This window comes from Homarus americanus, unplaced genomic scaffold (assembly GCF_018991925.1).
Source record: "Homarus americanus isolate GMGI-L3 unplaced genomic scaffold, GMGI_Hamer_2.0 scaffold25483, whole genome shotgun sequence".
Lineage (NCBI taxonomy): Eukaryota > Metazoa > Arthropoda > Malacostraca > Decapoda > Nephropidae > Homarus > Homarus americanus.
The window spans coordinates 6,235,443-6,254,797 of NW_024726235.1; the positions used below are offsets into that span (position 1 = coordinate 6,235,443).

A 19,355-nucleotide genomic window follows, 5' to 3' on the forward strand; every position below is an offset into this window, starting at 1 on the left:
ATACGTACTCTAGTTAGCTGCACCGTGCATCTGAAGAGTACATGGGTGGGGGGGGGGGAGGGGTTTACATATATGGATGATTTTGGTTTCTGAAAAAATCCATATTTAATGGGCAACTTAAAAAATTTCTAAACATTTTAAATGAAATTTCAACCAGAAACCCTAAAGATGGGATAATTTTTTTTTCAGTTTTAGGTTGCAAAAGGGTCGTATTTTTTGCCAACTGGTAATTTCCAATTTTATCATGGGAAGTATTTCATTGTTCACTATTATTGTGAGTAAATCGCATTTCTACTGCATGTATTGTTTTCCTATTATTTACAGTATATTAGGGAATGTATTGTTGTCATCTATAAGGGTTAATAATTACTTTTGTCTTAATTTTTGAAAAAGTCAACCTTTGTAAAACAAAAGCAACTACCACTGTGTAGATGAAAAAACATAATTGTTTTGATGTCTTAACGCGCTTCACCAACTGATGTCTTGAAATAAAGATTACGAAATCTAAAAAGTTCATAGATACACCCACCTCTCGTTTTATGCGTGGGTTACGTTCTTGAAAATCACCGCTTAATTAAAAAACACGTAAATTAAATATAATTTTCCCATAAGAATATTTAATACATGTAAATGGTACAGGTTAGGGGAACCATCATATACCATACAGGGTAACACCCAATAGATATTCTTTTACCTTACTCATTCATAAAGAAAAAACAGTTAATAAAGGAAAAACAATATAAATACATCTTAAATAACACTTACACTGACGACTGGCGACTTCTGCTTGACAAAGGTGGCGTAGTGGAGAGTTGAAGAGGGAGGCTACTGAGGTGCAGGCGAGGGTATGGGCGAGTCGGTGGTTGAGGTAGGCTGTGGTCTGGAGATGTCGATGACTGAGGTGAGTTGCTGTCAGATTTCTTGAAATATGAGAGCAATGACTTTTGGGTGCATTTCATTTTCTTTTCTCGCAGGATTTCTTTGTAGCACTGCATAGCCGAAAGTACATTTCTATTAACTTTTAAGCTACGATCACTATTTATATCGTCTTCATCTATAATAGCCAAACCATGCTCAATTAAAGTGAATGCCTCTGTCAACCGCTTTGCTGTTAAGAGTTCAAACGACCTCAGGCTCCTCTTTCTTCTCTGCTTCCTCATCTTCTCGCTCTTTTTCTAAGTCAAGTAAATCTTGGGGCCAAAGTTCTTTATGTGAGTCAAATAACTCCTGCACGTCATCAACTCCACCTCTTGAAGACCTACTTTCTTTGCCAAACTCACAATGTTTTCTCTGGATTTACACAGATCACTTTCAATACTAAAACTTCTAAAGTCATGCACAAGATGTGGACACAGTTTTTTCCAAACTCCATTCATACATGAACGACTAACTTTGTCCCATGCCTCACCAACAAACATTATAGTCTCTTAATGTTAAAAGATTTCCAGAATTCTTTAAGTCATTTTTCCATCATCAGTAGCCTTCACTACAGCATCAAATGTTTTGTTGAGATAATAAGCCTTATATGTACTAATCACTCCTTGATCCAAAGGCTGAATGAGGGATGTCGTATTTGGTGGAAGATAGACAACTTGAATGTTTTCACAAAGATCTTGAAATGAAGGTCGATATCTGGGGAAGTGTTATCCACTAGCATTAATATTTTAAAAGAAAGATTCTCACGTTCACAATATTCATGTAACTCATCTTTCAGCTTTGACACAACATTATCACAGAAAAGACTATTAGTAATTCACCTCTTGTTATTTGAAAAGTAGTGAACTGGTAAGAGATGTTTAGGATAACCCTTGAGAGCATGTGGGTTTGCAGAGTGGGACACCATCACTGGTTTTCATTTGCAGTCACCTTCAGCATTACCTCCAAACAATAAGGTACAGTGACCCCTCGTTTAACGAACGCCTCGGTTAACGAACTGCCTTCCATAAGGATCTTCAGTTCGGTTAACGAACAAAAATTCGGTTAATGAATTTCTTACGAACCGACCCCAACATGTTTTCGCTTGCACTGACCGGGCAACCAGCTTTAGTATCAGTCCGCCAATACATTAATCGGTTCTAGGGCTTAAATTCCTTACTATTTTAGTAAATATCAATTTTTTAGTCATTTTAACAATTATTGAACATAATTGAAGGTAAAGTGACTAGTTTAATGCGCGGCATCCAGCCTCATAACACAGCAAACAGGCGTTAGTCTCTCTCTGTTTTCACTGGAGGTAACATCTTGCTTGAGACTCTCTTCAACTAAACACTTTTTTCCTGTGTTTCCAAGCAAATTATTGGTCATTTTGAAATATATTTTACATATTGACAATATATAATGCAGTGCAGTGTTGATTTAAAGAAAATAATCTTGAATTACACCAAGAGAGCTAAAATTTTATGGGTGAAATGGCGCCATGGGGTGACTTCTCTTCCACCCCAATGCCTTCTCTTCTTCCTTTTCCTCCACCCCCATTCTAAATCCCATCATCATCATCATCATCATCATCATCATCCAGGAGCCTTCTACATACACACCTCAAAGTAAGTGAACTTTTCTACCATTTTTGTTGAATTTAGGAAATTTTCTGTGAGCTGGAACCAATTACCCAAAAACCCATTGAAACAATGGTTTCGGTTAACGAACTTTTCGGTTAACGAACGACCTTCTGGAACGGATTGAGTTCGTTAACCGAGGGGTCACTGTATAACGATCCTTAGCGGCCTTGAAGCCTGGTGCTGATTTTTCCTCACGAGAGATATACGTTCGTGCTGGCATTCTCTTCCAAAATAGAACAGTTTCATCCAGATTGAAAATCTGCTTTGCAAAGTAACCTCCCTCCTCAATAATACCATTCAGAGTTCTGATGAATTCCTCGGCAGCCACGGCATCGGCAGATGCAGCCTCCCCACTCATCTTGATGTTGTGATACCCGTATCTTCGCCTGAAGTACAAACCAACCAGAACTAGCACTGAATGGTTCAGTGGGCCTTCTTCATCCTTCTGTAGCTTTTCATGGATTGCACGCGCTTTTCCTTGGGCTAGGAACATGCTGCCTGGTATGTTGCGCTGATTTTGATCTTCAATCCACGTACTCGGCATCCTTTCCGTGTGCTCCATTATAGAACTCCAACCATAAGAGGTTTTTGTTGCATTTGCAGATGCCCCTGATTGAGCATTGTTCTTTAGCTTCTCAGCATTGTCTCGAATGGTACAAACAGTGCTCTCACTTAAACCAAGCACGCGGCCAACCTCCGACACACGTTCTCCTCTATGAAGGCGGGTGATCACATTTAATTTAACTTCCATCTGTACAGCATTCCCAGCTTTCGGGTGGCAGCTTTATCAATGTTGTGGATGTGTGGTTTCCATGACATATAAGAGGAAATGGTGAGACCTATTTTAGAACTTGGCAGAATGCTTGCGTCCTGAAATGTGATTGGTGCGAGATCATTTAATTTGGAAGGTGTAATTGGTAAATACTGAGTTTCAATACTATTGAATTCAACCAAGTTTCTACCTACCCCTTCGGAGATGCTGCACAGATCCGCATTGATAGATGAAATGATATCAGCCCTAGAAACAGATCTAGTTTGAGAATTAGGGGGAAGGGAAAAATGTGAAGAACAGTGAAGTGTAGAATCATCAGTGTAAGAATGGATGGAATTAGTCAAAGTGTGAAGTAAATCACTGATAAAAAGAAGAAAGAGAGTAGGTGAAAGAACAGAACCCTGTGGAACACCGCTATCGGTAGAGAAAGAGTGAGAGTTCGATCCTTCGACAGCAACTGCCATGGCTCGGTCCTCAAGGAAGCTTGAAATTAGAGATGTAGATAGAGAACAAAAAATTAAATAAACTATATACTGTATATACGAGTATAATTAAATAAAAAAGGTGCTACTATAGCGTGTGATTTACAAAATATTTAATTTCAGTTAGATTAGGGTAGGTTACGCTAAAGAAATCTTTATAGACTATGAACCACATGCTATAGTAGTACCATAAAAATTTATAGTATTGTTTTTATTACTTTCCATCATTTAAAGAACATATGGAAAAAAAATTAACATGATTGAGCAACTCCTTGTGGTGTTTGCCATCTGTTCCAATATTACCAAAAATTTAAATGACAATTCATAGGTTAGGAAGTTAGATGAGGTTAGGTAAGGTTAGGCCAAATTCTTTTAGATCCTATGCATTCTCGCTTCCATTTTCATGTTCAATATCAATCAAATAGTATCTCCAGAAATTTTGGTTCACTTCCATAAGTTATTTCTGATGCTGTCTCCTCCACCTTTACCAACAGTAACTGGTATAAACCTTCACTCAACTCACTATTAATTTTTGTCATTTCACCACTATAAACTGCACTAATACCCAGGCAACATAACAATACAGTATACAAAATGACGGAAATTAACTTGATGTTTAGTTTTTCAGAAAACATCAACGTAACCTAAATTCCCAGTTCATAACGGAATAAAACTCAGTACAGTAACTACTTGTTGGGTTGACAAACTATCTTGCCAGTGGTTGATCAACTCTCTAACATCACATGTACCTTAATATAAATATAAAAATACAAACAATTAACTCAACCACAAAGGACAGTATTGACACAATCTTATGTCTAAATAACTTAATACAGTCAACCCTCACTTTACGCGGTCCCACATTCCGCGTTTCCACGTTTACGCGGTGCCCTGCCAGAACCCAGGATGCTCACATTCTGCGGTGGGTGTACCCCTTTACACGGTGAAGTATAATTTTTTTTAATTTAGCTCATAAAATTCATACAAATTATCCGGCCAGAATATAATTTACATTGCTGGAATTCTTACAATTTGGTGATCATTTTGAATATAAACATCATAGATTTTGCATTAGACATAAAATTTTTAGATAAAATGTTTAGTCTGAGTAAGTATGTTATCTTTTGTGAAAAATATATGACATTTATATTCAAAATATTCCTGGTCTTACAAGGAATCCAGCAATGTCAATTATATAATCCTAACTTTAGTTTGAGGTATTATTTATTACTATACCTGGTTTTCCCCCCAAAATTTCTCAGAGAGGGAAGAGCCGGCAGTGTAGTGTGAGAGGGGGAGGGAGTCGTGTCCATTATTTGAATGGACATTAACTTGGCCACTGTATTTCTCTATTTCTCTTAAGTATTAATTGTGTGCATGTACCATCATAAAATTAAGATGTTATTTTTACTACAACATAGTTATGTGTCGTCAAAAAGTGGAGTTTGGGGATCGGCCTGGACTCCATTTCAATTAATCCCATATGTTATGTTATTCACTTTACGCGTTTCTCGCTTTCCGCGGTACCCTCCGGGTTACATTAACCGCGTAAAGTGAGGGTTAACTGTACCTGTATGGTAATTACTGTATTGACGACTACACCGCTGCTGATTTTTCATAAAAAACGAATTAAAAAATGCCAAAATTTTGCTGTGTTTTAGTGTGGGCACTCGTAGTTATGGCAAATGTGTTAAAAGTGTTTATTTAAAAGTTCAACTTAACCGAACGAAAACCCCCGCCCCCTAAAAATATCAGAACTCGCTGATGAAAATATAGTAAGAATATAAAAACCAAAACAAATAAAGTGTCGGTTGTGTAGTCATCAATATTAGCCCTTAATATGAAAATAAAAATACTAAAAATTTATTCACCACACAGCAGCTAGTAGCTACACATATTCCTCTCATGGCATCGCTCAGGTAAATGGCTTACTAGTGACGTCACGATACGGTTTACATCAAGGAATACAGTGTCTACAAGGGAAGTAATAATTGAAGTGTTTAGCACTGGAGTTGAAGCCATTTGTTATCCATTTCAGTTGGTCTCTTCAATGATGGGAATGGGATAGTGCATTGTTTAATTTTTTTTTATTTCTGACTGCCATATTAAAATACATAATGGCTCCACGTATGTAGAAAGAACAAAAACGTTACTCAGCAATTTAAAATTGTAGGTATTGAGCCAAGGTCGCCAGGTCACTGATATACAGTAAAGTAGTCAGCTTAGCAAATAGGGTAAAGTTGGCTCAAAGACTTTAACTTCACCTTTATCCAAACAACTCTACCACTGGAAAAATGAACAAAATCAAACAACTCCTGGTGTTAGCCATCCCCTCCATTTTTATCTTTGCATGGGGTATAGGGACACCTTGCCCACCTTAAATTATTGGCAGTGGATATTTTGCCATCACCGGTTAAGTTCCTACTAACTCTTATTTTACCATGAGTGCACTCTGATTGGCTAATCATCCATTTCCGGCGAACAACACTAGAACTATATTTGACCGTGACTCAGGCAGCATTTGGCATTTATTTTGCTGTGAGTAGATCGTTGTGTACCAATATACATACCTTGTAGTGGATCCCTCCCCTACAAGCGCTGTTTGTCGCTAAGTAGCCGAACCTTCTCGAATTCCCCAGCCTACGCCTCCAGCGCCGCCTGATGGAGCGGGGGTCAACTATCAACCCACGCCTACCCCAGCCTTATAAGACCTCACACCGCTGTGACCACCCTCTTTCTACCCACGGCCACCAGCAAGCAACACCTCCACCTCCTCATCTCCAGCCTGGCGGCTCCCGCTTCCTCCGGCGACCTTGGCGTTGCTCAAGCCGCGTGCCCTCCTCTGGGCACCCTCACCAACCGGCTCTCTCTACTCAACGCTTGTAACCATGCAGCCTACCCAGCATCAAGCTGCATTGTACATCCAATACAATATGTATACAGAGAGCACATTGTGAGTTTCCTTTCTCCATCCCGAGTGTGAACCAATATCTCATAACCCCACAACCTAACCATATTTCTGTTGTGTGTGGAAACTAACAAAAACAGATGTAAATGATTCGTTTTAGGTTGAACATGGAATTTCACACTTCTATTTACAGTATTTAGGGAGAAAAAAACAAAATAAATAAAATACGTTTCCGGTGCAAATTTATATTTTAAGAGTTTTAACAAATAAAACCTCCCCAATTACGAACAATATTGGTTGTTCAAAATGGGTGAATTACTAAAAAGAACACCTAACAAACCTTTGAAAACATTACCTAACCTTACCTAACTTGTAAAAAGGTTAAAAATACAGTTATGTCTGAGAACACCACTACCATCAGAAGATATTAAATTTTGTGTGACATTTACTAGAACCTAATAGAACCTGACCTAACCAACCAAAGAAATGTACCTAACCTTACCTAACTTCCTAGCCAGGGACCGGTCCCCTTTCATATTAAATGTTAATTATTTATGAATTTACAGCGACTGATTTTTCATTGAAAATGAATCTAAAAATGCAGCAATTTCACTGTTTTATAGTGTGCACTGTCATAATTATGGAAATGTGTTAAAAAGTGTTTATTTGAAAGTCTAAGTTAAGTTAACCTAACTAATTAATATTTAGTAGTTACCAACACCTAACTCAATAGTGAGTCTCATATAGGGAGAAAGAGAAAAAAAAATTATTCTAAAACATTTCCGACGGAAATTTATAGTTCGAGTTATTTTAACATTTATTTTATAATATCTGCCAATCAGCATGTGTTGATGTGACGTCATAGTTGTGAAAGCCAATCAGCGTAAGTGCCGATGTGACATATAATACTCATGCGCCGATCAGCACAAGTCTCGATTCACTGGTAGTTGGAAGAAGGCATCTGTATGAAAAGGATGTACATTGGCTGACTGATGTATTATTCAGCGCATTTTGGACAATAAAGCAGCAGCCGTTAACATTTTTAGGGCTCACAGTGTTCTTGTTTCATCTGTAAAGTGTCTGAGATGTAATTCAGAGTGTCAGTACCATGATGATCGCCATGCATAGTACTGTGGTAAGAGACGAACATTGACGAAGACACCACTTTTTCAGGTTTTTGCATTTTTTTGACCTTTCACTTTTTTCAGTATCTCAACAATGGCTCACTTCTGATGGCAATGAAGTTTTATTTGTATTTAACACAACGATTTACATTATAAAAATCCATTTTCAAAAGTCAATTAGATGTTGGCAACTAATAAATATTTACCCTAACCTAACTTGACACCCGCAGTGGGCGAACTTACTATTACTGAGGTGGGGTGGAGTCCTCCATATTAGCCATCTAACCTAACCTAGCATAACTTGACACCTTCCATGGGAGAACTAACTGTTACTGACGTTGGGGAAGCAGCTGCGAATTCCTCCATATTAGCCTATCAATCAAAGAACTTAGCCAATCACGGAAGTAATTAGCCAATCTGAGCGCATTCACAGTGCCTAAAAATGGCATTAGTAGGAATGGTAATTATATAGGATTAACCAGTGAGCAAAATTTATTGAAGAAAATTATGAAAACACCATATTTTCACTGGTATATTATAGTGGACACTGTTGTAGTCTGTGGAAATATGTTAAAAATTGGATATTTTAAAAATAGTACGCGCCTAGGCACCTAATTATCTATTAAATGAACAATTTCCACAAAAACAGATTATCATATCAGAACTCACTGATGAAAATATTGTAAGAAAATAAACAGTCATAAAAATAACTCGCACATGGGTTAGTCTTATACAGTGGTCCCTCGGTTAACGAACACAATTCGTTCCAGAAGGTCGTTCGTTAACCGAAAATTTTGTTAAACAAAACCATTGTTTCAATGGGATTTTGGGTAATTGGTTCCAGCTCACCGAAAATTACATACAAACTAAAAATAAATGCAGTAAAGTACACGTACTTTGAGGTGTGTATGTAGAAGGCTCCTGGTTGATGATGATGATGATTGGAATTAGAAGTGGGGGTGGAGGAGAAGGGAGAAGAGAAGGAAGTGGGGGTGGAAGAGAAATCACCCCATGCTTCATGCTGCCATTTAACCCATAAAATTTTAAGTTCACTAGGTGTAATTCAAGATTATTTTCTATCAATCAACACTGCACTGCTCTATATACAGTATTGTCAATAAGTAAAATAAATTTCAGAATGACCAATATTGTACTGTAAAAATGTAAAAATAGTAAAATAGTTTATGTTCAAGAGAGTGTCAAGGAAGATGTTACCTCCATTGAGAAGAGACACAAACTGACGCCTGCTGGGTGAGTCAAGCGGCTGTTTGGCGCGCTAAAAACTAGTTTTCTGTACTTCAATTATGTTCAATAATTGTTGAAATGACTAAAAATTTTAATATAAAACTTTTAAAATTATTGAATAGTACAACCTTCTTGATATTTACTCAAATGGGAACGAATTTAAGCCCTAGAACCGATTACTGTATTGGTGGACTAATATTCCAGCTGGTGAGCAAGCGAAAACATGTTGAGAAGAATTCGTAAGGAATTCATTAACCGAATTTTTTTCGTTAACCGAATTGAAGATTATGGAAAGTAATTCGTTAACCGAAATTTCGTTAACTGAGGCGGTCGTTAACCGAGGGATCACTGTATATTAACCGTAGGAACTTAGCCGGTCACGGCAAAATATCCACTGCATAAATAGGTATTATTTTACTTTAGGACATAGCACACCCAAAAGTTATAAACTACTGAAACATTTAGATCTCCCTATTCTGACCATTTTGAACCCCATATACTGTATACCAGGCAGAAATGGATGGTAAAGGTGTAGACAACGGCTACCACCAGAAGTTGTTTGTTGATTTTCTTTATTTTTGCTGTACTTATTATTTTGACGATTTTAAGTACTGTATATTTAAAGAAACGACAACTTTCTATTATGATTTTAATTATTTTTTTTTTATATTTTATTCACTCTATCCCGCTTTACAATTCTCCTCCAGGCGCTATTTTTGTTGTTTACCTCGCTGAATCCCTCTTCAAGAGATGTTTCCTATCAATGATGGTGAACACTTCCACAAATTCCTCCTCGCCATTGCTGATGTATGTCGACCTCAATATTAAGGCAAGTTGTTGAATACATAAATTTACACGATAATACATAGAACCTAATAAAACCTGACCTAACGTACCCAACCTATGGGTATGTTAGTCAGGTTTTATTAGGTTCTATGCATTGTCGTTTCCATTTTTGTGTTTAATATATTAGTGATGAAAAAATTTAAACCAATTCAGACAATTCCTTCTGGTGGTAGCCGTTATCTACACCTTTATCGAATGGATAATAGCGATACAATTGAATTGATTTTATGTAGTTTTCAGTCTTCGTCTCTGTGAGATGTTATCGTCGCATCAAGCATGCACAATATTGACTGACGTCATCAAATAATGACCAATGATGTATCGGTATCATCACGCAATTTTTTTCGACCAATCACATTTTATTTGTTTCAAAGGAAGCAGCCTGGGTACGATTTTAATTTCATTGACCAGTCTCACAATGGCCGTGGTGGAGGTTGGTTGCCATTTGTGCTCCTACGATTATTTTAAATTTATTGCCGAGTTTTAAGAGAAAGACGATCATTCTATCCAATTCTTACGTATCCCTGGTCCTTCCACTTCTAACTAAGGTATTGTACTTTTGGACATGGCACGCCCCAAAGTTTTAAACTACTGAACTTGCCTAGCTTATACTACAGACGGGCAAGGGTGACCCAATTGAGGTGTATAAGCATCTCAAGGGGCACTACTCAGTCGAGTGTCCTTACTCGGAGCTGGCGGACGCTCGCCCCACAAGGGGTCACAGCTCAAGATTGAAGAAGCAGCAAGTCCAGAAAACTGTGAGGGTAAACTTTTTCGGAGTGAGATTGTGAACTCTTGGAACAATCTACCAGAAAGTGTTGTGACGGTGCCGAGTGTGAGCTCTGTCAAGACAAGACTTGACCAACACTGGAGCAGGTTCAGGTACATTCAGGAGCCAGTGCATGCCCAGTAATTGCCAACAGTGTGTAACAGAGACGTGACCAATCGCCTAAGCGGCTAGCGAGTCGATCATTTGGTGAAGAGGATAAAAGAAAAGGAAAAGTAACAGAGATGTGACCAATCGCCCAAGCGGCTAACGGGCCTGTGGGGTTCAGGATGTTTGGTTCACACTCAGGATGGAATGGAGAAAGGAAACTCACAATGTGCTCTCTATATACATGTTGTATTGGATGTACAATGCAGCTTGGTGCTGGGAAGGCTGCATGGTTACAAGCGTGATGTAGAGAGAGCTGGTTGGTGAGGGTGCTCAGAGGAGGACCAGCCTGTGGGTCGCCATGCTCGCCGGCGGGAGAGAGGACCGCCAGGCAGGCGGAGGAGGAGCAGGTGTGGTGTTGCTGGCTGGTTGGTGTAGGTAGAAAGAGGCAGGTCACCACGAGGTCAGGTCTTAAATAGCGGGGGTAGGCGTGGCTTAGTAGTTGACCCCCGCTCCGTGATGTATGGCGGCGCTGCTTGACCTAGACCATGAGGCATACACTGGGGAATTGGTGGGGTCGGCTACTCAGCGACAAACAGCGTTTGTAGGGGAGAAATCCACTACAATACTCCCCCTTCCCTCCAGGCGGTGTAGGAGACTTGTTGTCTGCAGGGTTGCATAGCACATGTGAGGCAGAACGGGCGGTGCATGCCTCATGTGAGACAACAGCGATGGCGTGGATGAGCCGGTCGCTGGATACAATTGTCTATATACACACTATCTGTGGGAGAAGAGAGGGAGAAAAAGGGTGTGTGGAGGCGATGAATGTTGTGCTTCCCTCACGGCAGGTACAGAGTCGTCAGATGCGCCTGCTGGGGTGTGTGGGCCTGGGTCAGGAGCAGGGGCTGCGTCAGCAGAAGCGGATGAGGGCTCGTGACAGCAGCTGGGTCCACGACAGCAGCAGGGTGCAGGACATTAGCAGGGAGTACCTGAGGGAGAAAAGAGGGGTGTGTGGGTCCGCACTCAGGAACAGAGGCCGCGTCAGGGGCGGCAGGGGTTACTGCTGGGCCGGGGTCGGCGTCTGAGGCAGGACGGGTGTGCTGGGGTCGGTAGGACGTGGTGCTTGGGGCAGGAAGAGGAGCTGGTGTCTGCTCAGAGTAGCAGAGCTGCTCTAGGGTGTCTAACCTGCGGTGTAGAGACAGTAGTTGTAGAGCCGATGAGAGCTGCTTCTGTGTGGATAAGCCAGTCTTCCATGTTGCTTGAAGACTGGGAGCGTGATCAGTTTCTCCTCCATCCTGTGTGAGTGCGAATCTCCAGGAGTCACCATTTGTGGGGTAAGAGATGTTTGGTTCACACTCAGGATGGAGTGGAGAAAGGAAACTCACAATGTGCTCTCTATATACATGTTGTATTGGATGTACAATGCAGCTTGGTGCTGGGAAGGATAAAAGTAAAGTAAAAGTAAAAGAAAAATTTAGGTTAGTTTAAGCTAGGCCTACCAGAGGTACAGGGGCAGAGCCCCCGGCTAGGAATTAGGTTAGGTTAGATGACTCGTTTTCGTTTTCTCCCCCACCCAAAAAACCCCACTTTCCCAGACTCTCCACCATTATTGTTGGGGGGGGGTGCAAAAACGAGCAACTTCCGCCAAAAATGAAGGTCAGTTTCGTCTAAAACACACCAAAACACACTGGAAAAACATATTGGTCAACCCCTAGGGACTCCTGTCTTAAAGTAAAAATTTACCCATAAATAATTCAAAACTAACGAGATATTTAGCACAGCATACTAACTCGTGAATATATCATCTTGGTATATTAGTCATCCCTAATCTGAATAATGTGCAGCATCATAGCTGTCTGTCCAGGTGACGAGTCAACTGTCTTCATCTCAGCCCTCAGGAATGTGATGTAAACAAATCAACGGATAATGTTAGAAACATATATGATATTATTAAAACCTTTAATTTTTGTTTAAGAAATTAACTCAAGCCTACTCAAATTTAACGTACTCTAACCTACTGTACTTATCTTATGGTAGTTTACGCCAGTGAGGGATTAGTCTCCTATCTCTTGCACCTACCCTGAGGTCCTAGCTCCTGGCCCGTCTCAGGTCATAGTCCTCTAGTGTTACCCTGAGGTCCTAGCTCCTGGCCCGTCTCAGGTCATAGTCCCCTAGTGTTACCCTGAGGTCCTAGCTCCTGCCCCGTCTCAGGTTATAGTCCTCTAGTGTTACCCTGAGGTCCTAGCTCCTGGCCCGTCTCAGGTCATAGTCCTCTAGTGTTACCCTGAGGTCCTAGCTCCTGGCCCGTCTCAGGTCATAGTCCTCTAGTGTTACCCTGAGGTCCTAGCTCCTGGCCCAGGTGTCAGGAGTCCTCAGGTCCTAGTCACCTCTAGTGTTACCCAGAGGTCAGCTCCTGCCCCGTCTCAGGTCATAGTCCTCTAGTGTTACCCTGAGGTCCTAGCTCCTGGCCCGTCTCAGGTCATAGTCCTCTAGTGTTACCCTGAGGTCCTAGCTCCTGGCCCAAGGTGTCAGTACCCGTGTCAGGTCATAGTCCTCTAGTGTTACCCTCCTAGCTCCTGTCTCAGGTCATAGTCCTCTAGTGTTACCTGAGGTCTAGCTCCTGGCCCTCAGGTCAGTGTTACCCTGAGGTCCTCCCCCAGGTCATAGTCCTAGCCCTGAGGTCCTGGCTCCCCCAGGTCAATAGTCCTCTAGTGTTACCCTGAGGTCCTAGCTCCTGGCCCGTCTCAGGTCATAGTCCTCTAGTGTTACCCTGAGGTCCTAGCTCCTGGCCCGTCTCAGGTCATAGTCCTCTAGTGTTACCCTGAGGTCCTAGCTCCTGGCCCAAGGTGTCAGGAGTACCCCGTGTCAGGTCATAGTCCTCTAGTGTTACCCTGAGGTCCTAGCTCCTGCCCCGTCTCAGGTCATAGTCCTCTAGTGTTACCCTGAGGTCCTAGCTCCTGGCCCGTCTCAGGTCATAGTCCTCTAGTGTTACCCTGAGGTCCTAGCTCCTGGCCCGTCTCAGGTCATAGTCCTCTAGTGTTACCCTGAGGTCCTAGCTCCTGGCCCAAGGTGTCAGGAGTACCCCGTGTCAGGTCACAGTCCTCTAGTGTCACCGTTGTCAGGACACGCACCTAAAGTTGTTTTCACTCGCTAAACATTTTAGATACATAATGTATAATAGCAATTACCATCCTATATCGTTGGCTAAATTAGTACCAAAACTTATTACACCAAATAAGTAATAAATTTCTATTCAAACCATTGCCGTTTATGCAATACTAAGCAAGAACAGAAATATAAACTGCAAAATAAGTACAATTTTATGTAAAGCGGATCTACACTTGCTGTGTACTATAAACATTTAAATCTCTGACGTGACTCACATGGACTCCAGCGGACTTCAGCTCGGAAAGAAACTTGTGATGGAAACACCATTGTTATCTGTCACCTGCATGGCTACATGGTTATATTGTTCTTGAGATTATCTCTGTGTCAGCAGGTAACTCAAAGTACAACTTGTAAGGTAATATGTGACGCCACAACAAAATTGATGTCATAGCAAGTATAATTGTACAGTCGGGGTTAAAAGCCTTGAACACTTGACAGTATTTGGCATGTAAGTACCCGAAGATCTTAGGTATTAAGGAGAGTTTTATCCCATTTTGTGGTTTAGGCATAAAATGCGATGACAAGTAGTGTTATTACTTATTAGTATATCCCAATCATATATGTATAACTCAGAAGTAGATGCCAGTGTTCAAGACTTTTGACCCTGACTGTACCATAATTAGTAAGGTACTATCTTCCAGTTATTTAACTTCATATTGGTAATAGTTTAGTTAAATGGTATTATTAAAGGTGCTGTATTTGGTGGTAAATATTTGTTAAATGGCTGTGGCTCCTTGTCGTTTTGAGATTATTTGGTGAATGTAAGTATCACACCGGTCTTTATTTCCATATTAAAAATATGTATCTCGTAATGGTTACACAATTCTAAGACATTTTTCTTCGATTATATTTCCACCGGAAATTAAGGGTAACTGAGATATTAATTTTTCAAGATTATTACTTTAGCTCAGTCACAAGTGTTGCCACGATTTGTTTACTTATGGCGGAGGTGGACTGTCCCCCTGCTCACGCATCGCTCTAGGCCTCCGTCTTCGCTCTTTAAGCGTCCGGGGCATGAACAACAGGTTAGGTTAGGTTTTCTTGGTTGGTTGGTAATATAATTTTTGGTATTTATTCTAAAAAATAAATCCAACTTTTTCTGTTATGATTGTTGGGCGGGGTGGGGGTTATTTAAAAAAAAAAAAAAACGTGATTTCCGGTGGAATTGAAAATAAAATTTGTTCAAAACTCGTCAAAATACATCAGAAAAACCTATTTTTAATATCGATATAAAGACCGGTGTGATAATATAAATTAACTGATTATTTTGTGTGTGTGTATTTAGGGTAATTATTCGCTTTACCACACCCTCAAATTTTGTCACGAGATGTTTGATTTCTGATGTATTTTGATGTGTTTTGTTCAGATCTGACCTTTATACCCATGGAAAATGCATTGTTTATGAAAAAAAAGATGTAAGTCATTCTTGATAAAAAATGGCAGGCAGTGTGACACCCCTCATGGTTCCAGACAGCTCGCGGTGGGACAAGAAATGGTGGGTGGAGATTTATTGATCTAATTTCTTAGGCGTTCTTCACTTGTGCGATTTTTCTAAAAGAAACCAGTTTCCAAGAGGCTTCAAGGGTTGAGGAATGTATATATGAGGTAGAATTTGCCTAAAAGTAAGTGCTTCTATATGATTTGAAGATGTGCTAAACCGAATAATAACCGTATTTACGTGTGTTTTACTCAAATAGGACCTTCATTTTGGGGGCAAATGAGCGAATTATGTAAAAAACATTTATTTGTTTATTTTTATTTTTTTACAAAATTCACTCATTTGCACAAGAAATGAAGGTCAGACTTGGATAAGACACACACACACAAAAATGGCAGTGGATATTTTTGCCGTGACGGGCTAAGCTGGGAAGGCTGTACAGATGCGGTAGCTACTTCACTCCTGAGCAGTTGCTTCAAGTTTATAAGAGATTCATTCATCCTAACTTGGAGTACTGCTCTCATATCCGGGGTGGCTTTTCTTTTGTCCAACTGTTAGATAGGGTGGAATCAAAGGCATTTTGTCTTATTGACACTTCCCCTTTAGTTGATAATCTTTTACCTTTTTCTTCGTCGCAATGTTGCTTCACTCTCTCTCTTTTACATGTACTTTAACGGGCAATGATCGGTGGATTTGGCATCCTGTGTACCGCCGGCAAGGCCATGGGCTTGTGACATTCGTCTTACCCGCGGTGCCCACCGTTTCTCTGTGGTTGTTGATTACACCAGAATAACCCGTTATAGTACATCTTTCTTTCCTCACACAGTCAAACTGTGGAATGCTTTGCCTTCTTCTGTTTTTCCATACTCTTACAATCTGCCTCACTTTAAAAAGCTGGTTTTCTGGCAATTTCGTGGTGTAGATTAATTTAGTCTTTTTCTCTTCTAGTTTTAATTTCTTTTTACTCTTATTTTTTCAACCCCCAGGTCCCGTTGTGGGTAGATGATCTGTGCCTGGGTGGACTATCCCCCATAAAAAAGAAAGGTTCTTGCTCACGCTATTTTACCGTGGGTGCACTCTGATTGGCTGATCATCCATTACCGGCGAACAACGTGAGAAATATAGTTGACCGTGATTCTGACGGCATTTGGCATTTATATCGCCATGAGTCGATTGTTGTGTAGCTGTAAACATACCTGACCATAATTCTGTTGTGCATGGAAACTTATCATTATGACAGGGGCAGACCCCTGTCACACAGTATAAAACAGAAAGTACTTAGCCAATCAAGGCGCACTCACAATAAAATAGCGTTAGTAGGAACTTAGCTGGTCATGGTAAAGTATTCACTACGAAAAAAGACCTATTCTCATAACAATTTCAACTTCCAAATCACTGTTGAAACCTAACTTAACCTAACTGAATTAAACCTGACCTAACCTAACCTCACTAAACTTACAATCTTGCTGCAGCCATTAAATGAATATTAACACTGTATTTGTCTTGCCTTGCCGCTAAATTTTCACTTATTGCCACCATATGCAATCAAGGTAAAACTATGTTTTTCCGATAGTTTTGGTGTGTTACGAAGGAATTTGACCTTCATTTCTGGCACAAATCAATAGTTTCTGAGATAAAACCCCCCATCTCAGAATCTAGAGATTTTTTATAGATATCAAAGTAAAATGTGTTCAAAAACTGTCAGAAAACAGTTTGAATCTAATCTAACCAATCTAGCCTAGCCTAGCCTATCCTAGCCTAGCCTAGCCTAACCTAACCTAACCTAACCTAACCTAACCTAACCTAACCTAACCTAACTTAGATAATCTAACTTAACCTAACCATGGGGGGGGGGGGCTTCACAGTTATTCGATGTTCTAGGTGTGTACTGCCATGTATAAACATACATAAAAAGTTAAATATTTCGCATATACATAATTAGTGCCAGAAATGCCATCTAAGGAAATATGTCTGAGAATTGTCAGAATTACCTAATGCAGCAATAAAATTCACGAGATTCGTTTAAAGGCAACAAGTGAAAGGTAAATTTGCTGCTCCCCAACTTACGACGGGGTTTGGGGACCCAAATCCAGGTCGTAAGTCGAAATGGTCATAAGTCGAAAATGCTTAAATAATACATTGAAAATCTAAAAGGGTGTCTCTTTTTCTTCTCAGCACCACAAAACTCTCACTTTTAAGCTTGCCGGCCATTTTAAAGTGAATTACAAACAAAAATTTTGTCAGTACGCAGCGCAATCACTAATGTTGGGACTTGAAAATACGTAATTTGACAAAATTTTGGTTCGACCGAGGCGGTCATATGTCCAGGTGGTTGTAAGTTGAGTAGGTCATAAGTCGGGGAGGAGCTGTAATGAAATGTTAAATATCTCGCTTATACGTAATTTGCACCAGAAATGCCATTGAAGGTGGCCCGTAAACTGTCACAAATTAAAGTGTTTATATTTTTTCTATTTATACTGTACTAGTTTCACTGTTACAATTTCATAGTTACTTACTCTTAGGTGATGAAACCATAGTGAATTGTGTGTGAAGATTATTCTTAATAAATATTGCTTTACTCACCATAAGCTGGCTGCATCTACCTGAACCGCTGGCCACATTAAATAGAACTTCTCAATCACTCCGGGTGCTGCACAAAGACATGGTTTGGGCCGTGGGTTGTCTTTGCCTGCTGTATAGAGTTCCACGCTTGGTCACTACCGAATATTACGCCTAGACACAATCACCCTAGGAAGTGATGTCACTTTTCAATATGTTTATGTTCAAATAGCGGTAAATGGCAACTTGACAGGAGCTGAGCGAGTGACTGGATGCTGTTGTAGTAAGGTGGTACTGTATATTAACAAATTTCTAAGCCAATTTCTTGCTACGTAACTTTTTTTGAAGCACTCGCTCATATTTTTGCAGGTAAAAGGCTTCAAGATGGGTAGCAATAATAAAAGAGTTATATCCCAATCCTGTGCTTGAAAGAGGAAGAAGATGCGTGCAGGAAAAAAGAACAGCCAGCCTGAGACGATACAGCAACACAAGCTAGTGATAACACTTCTGAGTGTTGAATATTCAGCATGTCTTATTTCTTTGTTTATTTGTTTTGTTTATTTTTAGAACACTATGAAAGGCATTAGTTGCTCTAAAATATTCATTATTTGAATAAGTGGTCATAGAAGTTAGCAAATTAGCTAAGTTTTACTTTTTTCCTCAGTTTCGATTGACCATTGAACGGGAATCTTTAATGTTTTATATTTTATTCATGGATGCTAAATAATACTATGCGTCCAGAGCATAAATGACAATTAATTGTCTTATAAATATGTACTAGGGATAAAAGGTAACAAGAAAAGTTTATTTTAGCACGTATTATTTGATAAGCTAAAAATTTAGTTTTGTGAATACTCTGTATCTGTATGGAGAATATTTGTTTACATATTCAATAAATACATGGCATAAATGTGGTAAGTATAAATATTATTTCAAATCATATTTTTATTTGGTTGTACTCATTTCAGCATAACAATTAATTTATACGGTACCTTTTCATTTTGACATCCAATTATAACTCCATGAATTATTTCTGGAAAGTTTGAGTGATAATTTGCTACAATACAGAAAGTTCTCGTATAACGTCGCCCCGATTAACGTTGTTTTTGTATAACGTCGCTACTCTTTAGATACCAATCATTCGGATAACGTCCTGACGACTCAATTTAACATCATTTTGCTTCGTCATGGACTACTTTTTACGGCTCATCACCCTCTCTCGTCTTGCCGCGCTACGCTCTCTCAGGAGGAGGAGGCAGCCACCGAGTCTCAGTGACTCGCCACCCTCCTCCGCTCCCGCCCTCCTCCTCCTCCGCTCCCTCCCTCCTCCCCCCCGCCATCCGCTCCACTACCCACTCGCTCCACCACCTCCGCCCATCGG

General features: G+C 40.1%; 3 protein-coding genes across 6 annotated transcripts in view; 2 read left to right on the plus strand and 1 right to left on the minus strand.

Moving 5' to 3' along the window:
* Window positions 1-6,504, plus strand: part of LOC121865480 — a 48,427-nt gene extending 41,923 nt beyond the window's left edge. Inside the window, exons 8-9 of one of the 3 annotated variants that reach the window (XR_006088767.1) lie at window positions 797-901; window positions 6,452-6,491. The gene's annotated coding sequence lies outside the window, so the exon portion shown is untranslated. Of the gene's footprint in view, window positions 1-796; window positions 1,989-6,451 lie in introns of those variants that run through there. The other 2 variants (XR_006088768.1, XR_006088766.1) reach the window with 2 other exon arrangements.
* On the minus strand, window positions 1,120-8,210 carry LOC121865542 (tigger transposable element-derived protein 1-like). The gene is made up of 3 exons (XM_042365059.1): window positions 8,182-8,210; window positions 2,704-3,271; window positions 1,120-1,290 (listed from the first exon to the last, which is right to left on the minus strand). Exons 1-3 carry the CDS (start codon window positions 8,208-8,210, stop codon window positions 1,120-1,122), a joined length of 768 nt encoding a protein of 255 aa, XP_042220993.1.
* A 5,946-nt stretch (window positions 8,211-14,156) lies between these two features.
* LOC121865481 overlaps window positions 14,157-19,355 on the plus strand; it is a gene marked incomplete in the record, with an annotated part of 47,954 nt that continues 42,755 nt past the window's right edge. Inside the window, 1 exon segment of one of the 2 annotated variants that reach the window (XM_042364968.1) lies at window positions 14,157-14,332. 2 annotated transcript variants of the gene reach the window in all.

Excerpts from the sequence above, each read along its gene's own strand:
- LOC121865542 (XM_042365059.1), bottom strand. The coding sequence starts at position 8,210 with ATGGAGGAATTCGCAGCTGCTTCCCCAAC. Across the intron at positions 3,272-8,181 it reads TTCGCAGCTGCTTCCCCAAC|AGGAGAACGTGTGTCGGAGG; the intron begins GTCAGTAACAGT and ends CCGCCTTCATAG. Across the intron at positions 1,291-2,703 it reads CCGCTAAGGATCGTTATACA|AGAAAACATTGTGAGTTTGG; the intron begins GTGACCCCTCGG and ends GTGTAAATCCAG.